This window comes from Antechinus flavipes, chromosome 2, assembly GCF_016432865.1.
Source record: "Antechinus flavipes isolate AdamAnt ecotype Samford, QLD, Australia chromosome 2, AdamAnt_v2, whole genome shotgun sequence".
Lineage (NCBI taxonomy): Eukaryota > Metazoa > Chordata > Mammalia > Dasyuromorphia > Dasyuridae > Antechinus > Antechinus flavipes.
The window spans coordinates 50,146,061-50,160,351 of record NC_067399.1 but is presented as its reverse complement, the minus strand read 5'-3'; the positions used below and the strand labels follow the sequence as shown (position 1 = coordinate 50,160,351).

General features: G+C 41.2%; 1 protein-coding gene and 1 long non-coding RNA gene across 7 annotated transcripts in view; one reads left to right on the top strand and one right to left on the bottom strand.

Moving 5' to 3' along the window:
* The window catches only part of LOC127547780 (uncharacterized), a 66,496-nt gene that overhangs the window by 24,575 nt on the left and 27,630 nt on the right, over positions 1 to 14,291 (top strand). For 2 of the 3 annotated variants that reach the window (XR_007950265.1, XR_007950264.1), the window contains exon 3: positions 10,750 to 10,854. This is a non-coding gene — a long non-coding RNA (uncharacterized LOC127547780). Of the gene's footprint in view, positions 1 to 10,749; positions 10,856 to 14,291 lie in introns of those variants that run through there. The other variant, XR_007950263.1, reaches the window with a different exon arrangement.
* Positions 7,728 to 14,291, bottom strand: part of ANKRD11 (ankyrin repeat domain containing 11) — a 324,097-nt gene continuing 317,533 nt past the window's right edge. For all 4 annotated transcript variants that reach the window (XM_051974765.1, XM_051974767.1, XM_051974766.1 and 1 more), the window contains 3 exons: positions 14,105 to 14,248; positions 13,069 to 13,161; positions 7,728 to 12,340 (listed from right to left, as the gene is read on the bottom strand). In XM_051974765.1, the coding sequence (XP_051830725.1) occupies positions 12,155 to 12,340; positions 13,069 to 13,161; positions 14,105 to 14,248 (423 nt within the window). In that variant the 3' untranslated portion in view covers positions 7,728 to 12,154. The remainder of the gene's footprint in view (positions 12,341 to 13,068; positions 13,162 to 14,104; positions 14,249 to 14,291) is intronic.

Genomic DNA, 14,291 nt, shown 5'->3' with positions numbered 1-14,291 from the left:
GGTGAAAGGATAAAACAAGGTATCCCTTGCTCTCCTAATTTGCTTATAATATTGACCATTTATGTCAAAATAATTTCAAACTTAGCTTGGCATATAGGGTATTAGATATTAGTCAATGTCTAGTTTTTGCCACACTATTTTCCACTTTGCCCAGCATTTTTTGTCAAATAGTGAGTTCTTATCCCAGAAGCTGGAGTCGTTAGGTTTATCAAACACTAGATTGCTATAGTTATTGATTATAGTCTCATGTGAACCTAACCTATTCCACTCATTGACTACTCTACTTCTTAGCCAATACCATATGGTTTTGATGACCACTGCTTTATAATATAATTTTAGGTCTGGTATAGCTAAGCCATCTTCCTTTGCTTTTTTTTTTTTTTTTTAATTCCCTTGAAATTGTTTACCTTTTGTTGTTCCAGATGAATTTTGATATTTTCCTAGCTATATAAAGTAATTTTTTTTGGCAGTTTGAGTGGGATGGCATTGAATAAATGGATTTTTTTTTTGGCTGAAATAATTGGATTAAGTAACTTGCCTAGGGTCACACAATTAGGAAGTGTTAAGTGTCTGAGAACAGATTTGAACTCAGGTCCTCCTGACTTCAGGGCTGGTGCTCTTATCTACTGCACCACCTAGCTGCCTCAATAAATAGATTAATTTGACATTTTTATTATTGTCATTTTTATTATATTAGGTCAGCCTACCCATGAGCACTTGATCTAAACACTTTTCAGTTATTTAGATGTTATAACTTTATTTGCATGAAAAGTGTCATGTAATTGAGTTCATATAGTTCCTGGCTTTGTCTTGGCAGGCCATATTTTTATATTAACTACATTTGAGATTTTTCTTTCTATCTCTTGCTGCTGGACTTTGATGGTAAAATATAGAAATGCCAATGATTTATATGGGTTTGTTTTATATCCAGATATTCTGCTAATGTAGTTAATTGTTTCTAGTATTTTTTAAGTTGATTTTCTAGGATTCTGCAAATACAACATCATACCATCTTCAAAGATTGATAATTTTGTTTTCTCGTTACCTACTCTACTTCCTTCAATTTCTTTTTTTCCCTTTTATTGCTAAAGCTATCATTTCTAATACAACACTGAACAATAGTGGTGATAATGGGCAACCTTGTTTCACCCCTGCTCTTACTGTGAATACTTCAAGTTTGTCCCCATTACATATAATAGTTTTAGATAGATATTACTTGTCATTTTAAGAAAAACTATTTATTCCTATGCTCTCTAATATTTTTAGTAGGAATGAATGTTGTATGTTGTCAAATGCTTTTTCGGCATCTATTAATATGATCATAATTTCTGTTAGCATGGTTATTGATAGGGTCAATTATGTTGATAGTTTCCCTGATATTGAACTAGCCCTGCTTTTTGGTATGAATCCTAATTACCATGGTGATAAATTGCCATAATCTCTGCTTTGCATCAATATTCTTTAGGGAAATTGGTCTATAGTTTTCTTTCTCTGTTTTGGAACTTCCTAGTTTAAATATCAGCATCATATCTGTCATAAAAGGAATTTAGTAGAACTCCTTCTTCTCCTATTTTCCCCAAATAGTTTATATAGTTTGGAATTAATTATTGTTTAAATAATTGGTAGAATTTACTTGTTTAGTTTTAGGTGGGTTTTGAGAGGCAATTGGGGTTCAGAGATTTGCTCAGGGTCACACAGCTAGTAATATACTAAGTATCTGAGACCAGATTTGAACTCAGGTTCTCCTGATTCAAAGGAATGGTGTTCTATTCATTGAACCATCTACATGCCCCCAAGGTAGAAATCTATCTATCTCTGGAGATTTTTTTTTTTTGAAGAGAATTCATTAATGGCTTGTTTAATTTTTTTCTTCTTCTTTTTTTTTGGCTGAGGCAATTGGAGTTAAGTGACTTGCCCAGGGCCATACCACTAGGAAGTATTAGTGTCTAGGAAGTGTCTAGGAAGACACTTAGTGTCTAAGACCAGATTTGAACTCAATCCTCCTGACTACAGGGCTGGTGCTCTACTGCATCCCTCAATTTTTCTTTTTAAAGTGGGAATAAGTATTTCCTCTGTTAATCTGGGCAATATATATATTTGTAAATATTCATCCATTTCACATAGATTATCAGATTTATTGGTATACAATTGGGCAAAATAGCTCTTAATCATTGCTTTAATTTCTTCTTTGTTTAGTGGTAAAGTTCACCCTTTTCATTTTTTGTTACTGGTAACTTGGTTTTCTTCTTTTTTTAATTTAATTAACCAAAGGTTTATCTATTTTGATGGGTTTTTTTTTCATAAAAGCAACTCTTAAGTTTTGATTATTAGTTCAATAGTTTTCTTTCAATTTTATTAATTTCTCTGTTGGTTTTCAGAATTTCTAATTTGGTATTTATTTGGGGTTTTAAATTTGTTCTTTGTCTAGCTATTTTAGTTGCATGCCCAACTCACTGATCTATTTTTTCTCTGTTTTACTCGTGTAAGCATTTAGAGATATAAAATTTTCCCTAAAAACTGCTTTGGCTATATCCCATAAATTTTGGTATGTTGAATTATTACTATCATTCTCTTGGATGAAATTATGAAATGTTTCTATGATTTGTTGTTTCACCCACTCATTTTTTAGGATTAGATGATTTAATTTTCAATTGGTTTTTCCTGGCCCTTTATTGAATGTAATTTTTATTGTATCATGATCTAAAAAGATTGCACTAAATATTTCTATATAAGATTGTGGGGTTTTTATGCTTGTAGTACATAAATTTTTGTACAAGTGCCATGTACCTCTAAGAAAAAGGTATTTTCCTTTCTATTTCCATTCAATTTTCTGCAAAATTCTATTCACTTCTTTCTTATTTGTTTTGTGGTTAGATTTATCTAGTTCTGATAGAGAGAGGTTGAGATTCCCCTACTTGTGTGTTTTCCTGTCTATTTTCTCTTGCATCTCACTCAATTTTTCCCATAAGAATCTGGATGCCATACCACTTGGTATACATATATGTGTAGTATTAATATTTCTTCATTATCTATGGTACCCTTTATCAAGATGTAGTTTCCTTCATTATCTCTTTTAATTAGATCTATTTTTGCTTTTACTTGATCTGAAATCAGAATTGCTACCCCATTTTTTTTTTAACTTCAGTTGAAGCATAATAGATTCTGCTCCACCCTTTTACCTTTACTCTGTATGCCTCTCTCTCTACTTCATCTGTGTTTCTTGTAAACAACATATTGTAGGATTCTTTTAATTCACTCTACTATCTGCTTCCATTTTATGGAAGAGTTCATTCCATTCTCATTCACAGTTAAAATTACTAACTCTGTATTTCCTGCTGTCCTATTTTTCCCAAGTTATAGTTTTCTCCCTCCCTTTCTGCCTTTCCCTCCTCAGCAGTGTTTTGCTTCTAACCACCACCTCCCTCAATCTACCATCACTTTTTTCAATCCCTTCCCCTTCTTATGCCTTTCCTTTTCTACTTCTGCCTTCTCTTCTATTAGCCTTCTTCTTTCCTTTCTCCTTTTCCCTTCTAGTTCGTATAGAATGACACAAATATCAAAATTAAACTAAATATGTATGCTATTCCCTCTTTAAACCAAATCTGATGAGATTTAAAATTCAAATAATACTCATTGCTCTTCCTTTTTTCCTTAACTGTAATATGTCTTTTGTGCCTCTTCATGTGTATAATTTAGCCTATTTTATCTCCCTTTTCCTTTTCTCCCAGTACAATCTGCTTTCCCACCCTTGATTTCTTTTTTATAACTTCACATTAAAGTCAACTTATACCTATAATCTCCAAGTATACCACTTCTAACTTCACTGACAAAGATAATAGTTCTCAAGTTATACAATTTATCTTCCCATGTAGGAATTTCTCTTGAGTCTTGTATTTAAAGATCAAATTTTCTGTTCAGCTCTAGTCTTTTCTTCAAAAATGATTGAAAATCGCCTTTTTCATTGAATGTCCATCTTTCCCCTGAAAGATAATACTTAGTTTGGGGGAAAGGGGAAAGGGGTAGTTGATTTTCTTGATTGTAGTACAAGCTCCTTTGTTTTCCAGAATATCATTCTAGAGGCCCTCCAGTCCTTTAAAGTGGAAGCTAGGTACTGGGTAATCCTTATTGTGGCTCCTTGATAATTGAATTGTTTCTTTTTGGCTCCTTGTAATATTATCTTCTTGTTTTGATAATTTTAGAATTTAGCTACAATATATTCCTTAGAGTTTTCATTTTGGGATCTCAGGAGGTGATTAGTAGATTTTTTCAATGACTATTTTACTCTCTGATTCAATGATATTAGAGCAGTTTTTCTTGGTTAATTTCTTGAAAGATGTGGTCCTTCCTCTTCTTTTTTTCATCATGGCTTTCAAGAGTCCAATAATTCTTATTTTGTCTCTCCTAGATCTATTTTCCAGGTCAGTTGTTTTTCCAGTGGGATATTTTACATTTTCTTCAATTTTTTTCTTTTCTTTTCTTCTTCTTTTTTTTTTTTTGGGGGGGGGGAGGGAAGGGAGTTTGTTTGACTGATTCTTGATGTCTCCTTGCTTCCATTTGTTCAATTCTAATTTTTAGTGAATTATTTCATTCAGTTAGCTTTTTGTTTTATCTCCTTTTGCATTTGGCCAATTGTACTTTTAGAGGAGTTATTTTGTTTAGTGGATTCCCCCCCCCCATTTTGCCAATTCTCTTTTTCAAGGAGTTGTTTTTCTATTTCACCAAATTTATTTTTTAAGAAGTTGGTTTTTTTAGTATATATTTTTTTCTATTTCATCAAATTTATTTTTTTAAGGAATTGTTATCTTCAGCCAATTTCTGTATTTCCTTTTCTAAGCTGATGACTCTTTCCCCTACCCCCAACCTTTCATATTTTTCCTGCATAGCACTCATTTCTCTTTCCCATTTTTCTTCTCTCTCTCTCTTTTAAGCTCTTTTTTGAACTCTTCCAAGAGAGCCTTTTGAGCTGGAGACCAGTTCATATCTCCTTTGAAATTTCACCTGAAGGCATTTTGCCTTTGCCATTCTCTTCTGAGTTTGTGTTCTGATCTTTGTCTCCATGGTAGCTTTCTATAGTCAGAACTCTTTTTGCTTTTTTGCTCATTTTTAAAAATTGAGCTCTGCTCTTAGGACACAGGGGAAATGATCCTCAGTTCTTTTGCAGGGGGACAGAGACTTCTCACTGACTTCACTGGGTGCTGACTTCAAATGCGCGCTGCTGCAAGCTTTCCCCCCACACTGAGTGGGCCTAGCTGAGTCCCACCTGTTACACTAGGGTTTGGAGGCTCACAATTTGCTTTCTGTACTTGTGTTGGAAGCTAGTCTGCTGATTCACCGGCCTTCTGAACTAGGACAAGACTGCTGTATTTTGGCTAAGGGCCTCCCGCTAGATTCCCCCTGCATTACCTCCCTCTCCAATGAGACAGACTGTTCTTGTTTCCTTACAAAGATATCTTAAGGTGCTAGAAAAATTACTGCATTCTGAATGTTTGAGGGTTCTGATACTCCAAAATCCATTCAGAGGCTTGATCATCTAGCATTGCTTCTGAGAGAAGCTGGGGAGACCTCAGGCAATGTCCTGTCTACTCTCTGAATAAAGTGGGGGTGGAGCCAACACGGCAAAGAAAAATTTTTTATTAAGAAGCTCTCATTCTCCACATTTTCCTCCCATACATGAGCAACAGTGGTTCAGGAGCACCCTTTATCTGTTTGGAACTCATTCAGGGCATCGAGATGATGTTCTCTCGAGTCCTCACTAGAGTTTTAATTTCCCAGTTAAGTATTTTTTGTTCTCATTTTAAAGATTATTCTTGTTGCGGAAAAAAAAAAAAAAAAACAACCTGAAATGAAAGCAGTTTCCTGTACCCATAATCATGGTCTTTATATGTTCTTGTTGCTGGTGATATGTGGCTTCTTAAGCCCTTTCATTTGACCACTTGGCACATCATGCATTATTTTACTTCGCATTAAGATATGAGCTTTAAGTATGAAGATGCAATTCATTATAATACTCAATGTTACAAAAACTCTTCAGGACAAAGGCAGTAGAGACAAGAAGAAACGCTTATCATCACTTACCCAGGCTCTTAAAAAACTTAGTGTTAAGTAGTCAACATGCAATTATTAAGTACCTACTGTATAGAGACCACTGAGTGCTTCAGAAGTGGATCAGATGGAAGATCTGGGTTCAAATCCAGCCTTAGACCCTCTCTAGCTGTATTATCCTGGACAAGTCACTCAACTCTTTCGTAATCTACTGGAGAAGGAAATGGCAAAGTACTCCAGTGTGTATGCTAGGAAAGCTCTCACGGACAGTAACTGGTGGGATATAGTCCAACGGGTCGTGAAGAGTTGGACATGAATAAACAATATGCGAGGCGCTGTGCTGGGCTGGATAAAACAAAGTAGGGTAATCGTTGCTAACAAAGATTTTTGGGAAGCACGGGAAGAATTGCATGACGTGTTATAGGGCCCATTAAGGAGAACCAGGACAATGACGTACATGGAGACTATTAGCCATGGAGTATGTACGTGTGAACAAGAAAGCAGAAACTGAATAGTGTTTATTGCTTTAACTTGGCCCCAAAATAGAGGAAACGTTCCTTTTCTTGAGGAGGATGGGCTACAGATATGGATAGATATGGAATATTTCCTTATGGCGCCAAACTTGGTTTGCATCATGCTTTTGCTTGTAATCTTTGATACAAGGAAAGGCTCTCTCAGTAGGGGAGGAGGAAGATATTTGGCTATAAATTCAAAAGTAAAAACAAAACCCTGAACTAAATGTCATTGCTTCTGATGCAGACCTCTTCCCTTCTACCCTTGGCCGTTTCTTACAAGATTCATCAGTTGATGTCCCTTTGAGAAGTTTCCTTCCTTCACACATTTTGTTCATCTTCATTTCCTTCGTTCATGCTTATCCACCTTTCCTAACTCCATAGCAGTCATAAACTGCTTTCCTCTACCAGTCCTGAGTTGGAAGTCCTCTCTGCTTCCATTGGAAATGAGGATTTTGTTTGAAACACTATTCAGTTTCTGCTTTGTTAGCAATGATTACCGTACTTTGTTTAATCCAGCCCAGCACAGCGCCTCGCATATTGTTTAGTCATGTCCAACTCTTCACGACTCCTTGGACTATATCCCACCCGTACTGTCCTTGAGGGTTTTCCTAGCAGACACACTGGAGTACTTTGCCATTTTCTTCTCCAGTAGATTACAGCAGAGTTAAATGACTTGTCCGGGGTAACACAGCTAGAGTGTCTGAGGCTGGATTTGAATCCAGATTTTCCTGATCCACTTCTGAAACACTCAGCTGTCTCTATACAGTAGGTACTTAATAATTGCGTGTAGACTATTAACACTATGTTTTTTAAGAGCCTGGGTAAGAGATGCCCGGAGTTTCTTCTTGTCTCTACTGCCTTTGTCCTCAAGAGTTTTTGGAACAACGGCAGTAGATGGCTGTGTGGGAAAAGACACATTTTTGGTTGGGTGTCAAAGTTCATCCTGAACTTTGTCTCCAGGCTTTCTTAGAAAAGCCCCTTCATGATGTAGGTTGACAGGATCAGTGAGAGGAGGAAGAGCTCATAGCTCAGGGAGGTCTGAGGTGTCGCGGCCACCCCGAGTCGAGCAGAGGGCCTAGCTCCCTGAATGATGTTTGACACAAATACTCAGCCCCCATCTTCCCCCATAGCTCCGGGGAGACTTAAAAAAGACAGACAGAGTGATGGTGGTTGTTTTTTTTAAAATTTATTTACGAACATTATCTCTGAGGGACAACAGCATGTCTCTGGCGCTCATCTCTGTACATGCAACTGTAGAAAATAACATTTGTATTCACTTTGTCTCTTTCTGCAGGAAGTTGTACAGCTAATGACAGTACTGTAGCGGCAGAGCTGCGCCGGGGCAGCACCAGCACTGCCAAACAATATGTACACAAACTACATTGTAAAAAAAAAATTACATTGTTACATTACAGACAATGCACTCTCGCTGCTGTTTTAACCCCACATTCTACGCAAATGGATCTAGTACAAAGAGAAGGGTGTGAATTGACCTGTGAGCTATTTACATCTATGTACACTCAGAAGCATTACAAGGAGGGAAATTTACACTGTCCAGGGGGAAAATCCACAAAGCACATGGGTCAAAGGTAATACATTACTTTTGCTATTGTTGCTTGAAATTGTTGATTAAAAGGACTCTCCATGCTTATACAGATTAATTTATGGTTATTTAACCAAAAAGGAAAAAACAAAAAAACAAAAACAAACAACAAAAAAAAACAGGGCTTGAAAGATATCTGACCATAATTTGGTATTTCCCTTCGAGAAGGGGAATGGAGGAAGAAGGGGGAGAAAAACATAACCCAGTTCATTCCTTCTGAAGATTTTGGGACGTTTCTTCTCCCTTCTCTCTTCACCCCTGGAAATAAATCTCTGCTGGCCCTTCCACAGTGAGGAAAACCAGCCTCTGAATTTAACTGAGATTAAAAGAAAAAAGGAGTGGGGGAGGGGGGGGAGGAGAGGACATGGGAGGGAGAAGAGAGTAATGTGGGTGGATGAGGATCTGAAGAGTTTAAAACATTTGTAATACATCCATAAAGCTCAAAAATACTGGCGTGAGGGGGCCTGGTCAACATTCCACCGCGAGCACCCAGAAGCGCATCCTCACTGTGCACTTGAACAAGGTCAGGGGCGTAAGGGAAGGGGGGGCTGCACGTAGCACCCATGAACAGAACATGCCTGTGGGGGCAACTAGATGTCCAGAAGAAAAATCAAAGTCAGAGAAAATTCATAGCAAACTGCTCACCGTACACAAAAGCAGTAAGTCTGTTCGTCACTGCCCTGGCTGTTAGCCGCTAGGCTGGCCGTGGACTTGCGAAGTAGCCCTCGGCCTCCTGCCGAGGGCCTGGAAATCTGAAGCCCCCCTCTGTTCTTTCTAAGGGCAGGGCATGGAGGCACAAAATCAGGCGGCCACTTGATTGCTGATAATGAACAGAGGAGCCCGGGAGGGAAGTCTCCTTTCACTTGCCATCTGTCCCATCCAAAACACCCCCCCAGCCTCAAATAGTCTACAAAAATATCCTAAAGATTCTTTTAAGAAATCCTCTCCTCCCAAATACTCCTCCTAAGTCCCACAGCGCCTGGCAGTTGATGCTGACTCTTCCTTTGGGAAGAGCTGGTCTGAACATAGGGCGCTTCTTGGGCACTCCCGCCCCAGACCCTCCATTTGGCTCCTCGCTTTTCCTTCCCAACAAGGATGTGACTCCTAGACCCCCAGGGTAGGGGTGGAAGGGAAGAAGGAGAGGCAACTGGTTAGAGGAAGGACTCCATCTGTTTCTCCCATGGACAAAGCCAGACTTCCTCCTCCTCATTTGCATTCAGGGACATCAGCACAGGAAGAGAAGACACCAGACAAATAAAACAATTGAAAACACTTTTAAAACGCTGATAAAGTTGGACTTCTTTTCAACAAGTCAAGAGCATACAGCATAACAATAATTTCAAGTCACCATTTGTACAGCACCAAATGTCTCTTTGCACACATTTCTGGGCACATTTGTGGAGGCCCAGGGTCTCAACTGTCATGCAACTAGCTCGTTTGGAAGAGGCTGGAGGGAGGGGGGAGAGGGGCAGATCTCTCACCTTAGCAATCTCCTAAATTTAGCATGGGGGACAGGGTTAGAGAAGTACTTGGAACCTGTTTCCGCCTAAAACTGTTTCTACCCTTCATCCTGGCTTTGAATTTAAGCACTTCAGACTACTGCTCTGAGGACAGGGCCTTTAAGGCAACATAAACCAAATCCTAACCTACCGATCTCTGCATAATGGCTCCTCCGGTTCGCCACTCGCTCTTGGGAGCCCTTCACATGTGCTCTCCAACCAAACTGTCTCTGAGAAACGATCTCAAGGGGCACGCTTGTGCTGCCACACAGCAGGTCTCCCCAAGGAAGCTTTCTTTCACTTTTTGCCTCTTCCCACCAAATCCTTTGCTCCCTTTTACCACCTGATGTCCGCCACCCGGCCATCCTTGGTGGTCTCCTACATCCACCATGGAAACCTACAAGGTTCCACTTACAGTGAGCTGTGGTTGGCAACAGCTCCCGTGGAGACGTGCCAAGGCGAGGAGATGCTTTCTCAGGCCACCTGGCTCTCTGTCCTTCCCCTTCGCTCCCAAACAACTTCTAGAATAGAAAGCTTCACACTGTCTAATTTCTAGGCAAATGGCACAGAACTCAACCGAGGTGACATTGAGTAACTGGCCCAACGATTTAGCGGATGGTTCTCCTCAGTCAGGGGGGATGACAAGCACCTCCTGTGAGGTCCTCCTTCCCATTCTCCATAGTGGCCCTGGCATAGAAGCAGGATAGAAAGGAAAAAATGTCAACTTCTCAGACTTCCTGTGCACTAGTCTGAATTGAGTTCATTTAAATAGACAAGCTTCTCGGTGGAAGGAAGGAGGAGAACACAATGCTGGGAATGACCGTCCTTGCCTGCCAGAGAGCTCCAGATTCCCCCCATCCTGAACTTAAAGTCATCTTTTCCACAAAATGCTTAGATTTCCTCCTGTGATAAATCACTTTCCATGCTTTCTAACAGAACAATAGCTTTTCCACTAGAAAAATAAGACCGTTTCCTACAGGTCTAAGGAAGCTTAGCAACTCCACTACACAGCAAAGTGTGAATGAATCCCCCTCCACCGAGGGCAGGAAGCTTATCTTAAAGCAAGAGTGAGAACAGCCTTCTCTTCCAGGTCCCTCTGAACTGAGCCAGAGCTCTTCCTCCCAGCCCCAGCCCCCTACAGAGAGGAGGACCCTGCACAACCCCAGGGAAACAGATTGCCAGCTGGATCATGCGGGTAGGTAGTTTTGCTACTTGTCCTAACTTAAAAGGACGGGGAAGAAAGGGGGGTTAGGGGGGGTGGGGAGGGAAGGAGGGAAAGGGAGAAGGGTTAAAAGTTTTGAGAAAGTGAAGAATGCAAATTTCTAAGTGGAGTTATCTTGTCTTTCTTTTGGTTAGAAGACAGGCTTCAGAATACTGAATGTTGCACGCCATTTTGGCCCTTCTGTTTCCTTGAAAGGGAAAGTGCTGCCTAATGTGAACTATACATATACAAAGATAATTTTAATTAATTTATTTATTTCTTTACACATAACTGAAAGTGATGTTACAGTACATAAGTTATTTACAACTGTGCAGTAATGTGTTGCAAAATAAATTATCTAGAAGGCAGCAAAAGTACATTGTTAATGTATATAAAAACTGTACAGCATTTATGGGATACATTTTTATATGAGTATTGGCTCTGTAGTGTTTCAAGTTATGTTCTCAGAAAGAGAAACAAAATGCCCAAGATTAAAGGAAAAAATATATAAACCACATGGATTTGACTCCATTAAAAACACAATTGGCAGAGTCCTAGCTCTGGGTCACCACATGCCCCGCGCCTTCTGCAGGGGTCAGATGGCGCCGCCTGGGCCCTCGCTAAACACAAGCGTCCACAGCCCAGCTGTCTGAAGAAATGGGGACCGGTGGCTGCCCTGGGATTTTAGCTGGAAAGCATCCTTAGACTTGGAAGTCCATCGGCTCCACCCCATTATACCTTTGTCCGTGAAAGGCGGGTGTGGTGCCTTTTACTTTATTTTTTTCTATTAGATCCGGATGGAACAAGAAACTTAAAAAAAAATGAATTCTCTTCTGCAACTTCTCTGAAATGAATCTGCAGCTGAATGGAAAACACAGATTGAAAATCGCCGTCTCCACAAAGATGGAAACCCCCACGGCTGCTGGCCCCTGCTCGGCAGATGGTGGCAGGGCGCCCTCGAGCCCGTGCAGGCCTCCAGCGGCGTTGCTATCTGGTCAGACCACGTAGTGTGCAAGCTTTTCACCCTCCGCTGAAGCACCTGGTTTATACAAGAGATGCGTTTCCCACTTCTGTGGCTGGGGGCCTGCCATCAGTCCAGAAGTGATGGATATATTGTGAAGAAAGTGCAACTGTTCTCTCGCTCCCTGTCCCCCACCCCCCTGAGAGATGCTTCTTCCTTCCGACCCAGGGATTCATCAACAAGCATTCGGGATGAACAGGAGCTCAGCCATTCGTTCAGAAGGGCTCCCGCCATTGCCAGTTTCCTGTAGGACTGTCTTGGGATCTGGTCTTGTCATGCTGGCAAGAGCACAAAGTCATCGTTGACATCGACCATTGGCACATAGAAGGACGGCACCTCGTTCACGCAGAGAGACTTGTGCCCTGCGGGATCCAGCTCCTGGACCTTCAGTTGCCACTCCATCCTTTGCACCGCATTGAGAGCTGCCGCTTCGTGTTGCTGCCGCATCAACAGACATGTCTGCACAGGAGACAAGACCGAGTGGTGAGGAGGGGGACCCGTGCCCAGTCACCCTAACAGAGCCCCTCCCATCAGCAAGGGGATGTTCTGTCCCTGAATGGCCACCGGGGTCAAAGGCACATTGGCCAACAGCCCGGAAGCTTTCAGACAGAACAACATTCCTTTTCTTCCCCCAATAACGTACTCAGTACAAAGCCCCGTGGCTCTCCCTTTAAAGGATCTCCACCTGACACCAGGACCCACAGGCCACTAAATGTGACACAGCAAGCTGTCTGATGAAGGAGGTTCAGCCCAGAGGACAGGTCTGACCCCGAGTTATGGTGACCTGGCCTGCACTTGACCGACCCCTCATGTGACAGGGGGATCAGGTAGTCAAGCAGCGACAGTGTTAGGATGATGAGGAAGACCTCTATGAAGTCCTCCCGGAGGGCAGAATCAAAAGGGTCTCCTCCTGTGAATTCTCCTGGGGTCAAGTCACGGCTCTGCCGCGAGGAGGATCCCAAGGAAAGGGAAGGCCCCATGTCTCCCTGCACTTGACTACATCACCACAATGGCTATACTAGCTTTCAGAGATAGAAATAGAAAATGAAAACAAACAACAAAAAAAAGAGACAGAAGTAAATTTGTAATGTTTGTAGTAAATGTTTGATGGAACAAAGAAAGACTCCACAAGTGGCTTCTTTAGGCCTAAAAATACTTCAGAGAGCAGAGAAGGAAAGGGTTCTGACCTTCATCCGGTCGTATTTGTCATCCACATCCTGTAACCAGGAAATGAATTGTCGAGCATTGAAACGATCTCTCACTGACTTATTTTCATCCCCCTGTGGAGCCAAACAAGAAAGAGAAGTTTAATAAAGGGGAACAGATATGATGGCTAGAAATGTCCTATTCCATCTTCTAGGGAAAGGAATAAAAACACATTAAAAAAAACTGATATCAGAGACACCATCCTGCTTAGGGAGAGTGGTAAGCCATCAAGTCAAACGGACCATGTTTATAAATCAGACCTTTTGAAATCTTTGGAGAAGAAGTTTCTTAGCCACAGGCGTTGGTAAGTCCATCTGTCCTATTGCTGGCCTCACAGCAGGTTAGCATGGTAACAACAGCCACAGACAGAAAGTTTAGGAAGAGACCAGGAGATTGGGCCACCTGTACGATTCTAGTGGGCTGGAGGCTCAAGTGGCCTCCCTGGGAAGGTTAGAAGGGCTGGGCCAGAGGCTTGGCTCTGCTCACCCCCACCAGCACTGTCCTCCAGTCAAACTGGACTTGACTTGTGCTCCTCACCAAGGGCCACAATGAGCTTCAGAAAAGCAGCAAGTTCCAATGCTCCTGGATGCTTTTTAAGTCAATAATCATTTAACATCTAAGTGCAGGAAAGCCCCATGTTTCCGACTTGTTCTGGCCAGAGATTCTGAGGCTGGGGACATAACTTAAAATAGAGATTGATGCATCACTGGGGTGACCTGGGAGGAAGGTGGAAGATAAAGGACAGCTCTGACTGATTTTTATTGGTTTATATCATTGGGAATAAAACTCTGGGCAAGGCATGCCCAAAAGAGACATGGAGTTGTTGTGTGTTCAGGAGGAAGTAATTATTGCTCAGAATTAAAGGTCAGGATGGAAATCGAGAAGGATGAATTAAGAAGGAAGAACTAATGGGTTTCCACTTTGGCCTTCTCTCTTGCAAAAAGGAGCTATGATATCAGAAAGATCCTCTGAGGACAGCTAGAGAGGGGCTCCCCATGCCTGGAGAAAACCGCTGACCTGACTTTCCAGGGGCATGTTGTAGACTTCAGAGTCCAGCAGCATCGTACAGGCACTGAACGGGACAGCCTGGTTAGCTATTGTCCGTGCTGCTCGGCAGTGAACCCGCAAGATCTCCTGTTCACAGGAAACAATAAGCTTTTCCTGAAAACAAAAGCAAGAAGTGATTGAAGCAGAGGACTGAGAT